Consider the following 2,500-nt stretch of genomic DNA (forward strand, 5'->3'; position numbering starts at 1 on the left):
CCCGACATATTAAACAATTATGGGCCAATATCGAACCTCCCGTTCCTCTCAGAAATCTTAGAAAAATGTGTTTTCCAACAACTGAATGCCTTCCTAAAGACAAATAACATTTATGAAATACTCCAGTCCGGTTTCAGGTCCCATCATAGTACTGAGACTGCACTCGTGAAGGTAACAAGTCAAAGGTTCCGCATTCGTCCTGTTGCTTCTTGATCTTAGTGCTGCTTTTGACACTATTGATCACTCCCTTCTCTTAGAGAGACTGGAAACCCATATTGGGCTACGTGGACAGGTTCTAGCCTGGTTTAAATCTTATTTATCTGAAAGATATATGTTCGTATGTGTGGATGGCATATCCTCTGACTAATCAAAGGTACAGTGGGGAGAACAAGTATTTGATACACTGCCAATTTTGCAGGTTTTCCTACTTACAAAGCATGTAGAGGTCTGTAATTTTTATCATAGGTACTACACGGAATCTAAAACAAAATCCAGAAAATCACTCCGTAAGTAGCATCTCAAGGTCCTGGAGTGGCCTAGCCAGTCTCCAGACCTGAACCCAATAGAAAATCTTTGGAGGGAGCTCAAAGTCTGTATTGCCCAGCAAAACGCCTGAAACCTGAAGGATCTGGAGAAGGTCTGTATGGAGGAGTGGGCCAAAATCCCTGCTGCAGTGTGTGCAAACCTGGTCAAGAACTACAGGAAACGTATGATCTCTTTAAATGCAAACAAAGGTTTCTGTACCAAAAATTAAGTTCTGCTTATCTGATGTATCAAATACTTATTTCATGCAATAAATGCAAATTAGTTACTTAAAAATCATTTATTGCATGAAATAAGTATTTGATACACTGCCAATTTTGCAGGTTATCAAATACTTGTTCATCCCACTCTGTTTTGGTGTTCTTCAAGACTCGGTTCTGGGCCCATTATTGTTCTCACTATATATGCTGCCTCTGGGTGATGTAATCCGGAATCACAATATTAACTTTCACTGTTATGCTGATGACACATAGTTATATATTTCAATGAAGCATGGAGAAGCCCCTAAATTAGCTACTTTGGAAGCATGCGTTTCAGATATTAGGAAGTGGATGACAGAGAACTTCTTTCTTTTAAACTCAAGACAAACAGAAATGTTTTAGGACCCAAGAAACTAAGAGCGTTGTAAGCAGATCTCACTGTGAACCTCGACGGCTGATTGGTCGTATCCAAAAAACTGTAAAAAACCTTGGCGTTTCCCTTGACCCTGACCTCTCCTTTGATGAACATATATATATTATGTATTATGTATCTTTCTACAATGACGGCGTGTTTGTCTCTGTAATGACGGCGTGTTTGTCTCTCTGTGATGACGGCGTGTTTGTCTCTCTGTGATGACGGCGTGTTTGTCTCTCTGTGATGACGGCGTGTTTGTCTCTCTGTGATGACTGCGTGTTTGTCTCTCTGTGATGACTGCGTGTTTGTCTCTCTGTAATGACGGCGTGTTTGTCTCTCTGTAATGACGGCGTGTTTGTCTCTCTGTAATGACGCCGTGTTTGTCTCTCTGTAATGACGGCGTGTTTGTCTCTCTGTAATGACGGCGTGTTTGTCTCTCTGTAATGACGGCGTGTTTGTCTCTCTGTAATGACGGCGTGTTTGTCTCTCTGTAATGACGGCGTGTTTGTCTCTCTGTAATGACGGCGTGTTTGTCTCTCTGTAATGACGGCGTGTTTGTCTCTCTGTAATGACGCCGTGTTTGTCTCTCTGTAATGACGGCGTGTTTGTCTCTCTGTAATGACGGCGTGTTTGTCTCTCTGTAATGACGCCGTGTTTGTCTCTCTGTAATGACGGCGTGTTTGTCTCTCTGTAATGACGGCGTGTTTGTCTCTCTGTCAGGGGGGAACTCTAGAACAGCCATGATTGCAGCTCTTAGTCCAGCCGACATTAATTATGAAGAAACACTTAGTACACTCAGGTAATCTGTCTGTCTTTCATCCCTGTCTGTATTTCTATCATCTACCTGTCTGTTTCTAAGTAGAACCACTGTAAAACTATAATCACCAAGGATACTGTGTGCGTGTGTGTGTGTGTGCGTGTGTGTGTGTGTGCGTGCGCAGGTATGCAGACCGTGCTAAACAGATCCGCTGTAATGCTGTCATCAATGAGGACCCCAACGCCCGACTGATCAGAGAGTTGAAGGAGGAAGTCAACCGGCTGAGAGATCTGCTCTTCTCACAGGGTCTCTCTAAACTCCTGACTACTACAGGTATCTATCAGTTACAACCTCTCTGAACACTGGTTACTACAGGTATCTGTCAGTTATAACCTCTCTGAACACTGGTTACTACAGGTATCTGTCAGTTATAACCTCTCTGAACACTGGTTACTACAGGTATCTATCAGTTATAACCTCTCTGAACACTGGCTACTACAGGTATCTATCAGTTATAACCTCTCTGAACACTGGCTACTACAGGTATCTATCAGTTATAACCTCTCTGAACACTGGCTACTACAG

At 42.7% G+C, this 2,500-nt stretch overlaps 1 protein-coding gene across 1 annotated transcript in view; it reads left to right on the forward strand.

Moving 5' to 3' along the window:
* si:ch73-375g18.1 (kinesin-like protein KIF1C) overlaps nucleotides 1-2,500 on the forward strand; it is a 61,343-nt gene that overhangs the window by 36,745 nt on the left and 22,098 nt on the right. The window contains exons 11-12 of the mRNA XM_029117472.2: nucleotides 1,879-1,957; nucleotides 2,100-2,248. Of these exons, the coding sequence (XP_028973305.2) occupies nucleotides 1,879-1,957; nucleotides 2,100-2,248 (228 nt within the window). The remainder of the gene's footprint in view (nucleotides 1-1,878; nucleotides 1,958-2,099; nucleotides 2,249-2,500) is intronic.

The sequence above is a fragment of the Esox lucius genome, chromosome 24 (genome assembly GCF_011004845.1).
Source record: "Esox lucius isolate fEsoLuc1 chromosome 24, fEsoLuc1.pri, whole genome shotgun sequence".
Classification (NCBI taxonomy): domain Eukaryota; kingdom Metazoa; phylum Chordata; class Actinopteri; order Esociformes; family Esocidae; genus Esox; species Esox lucius.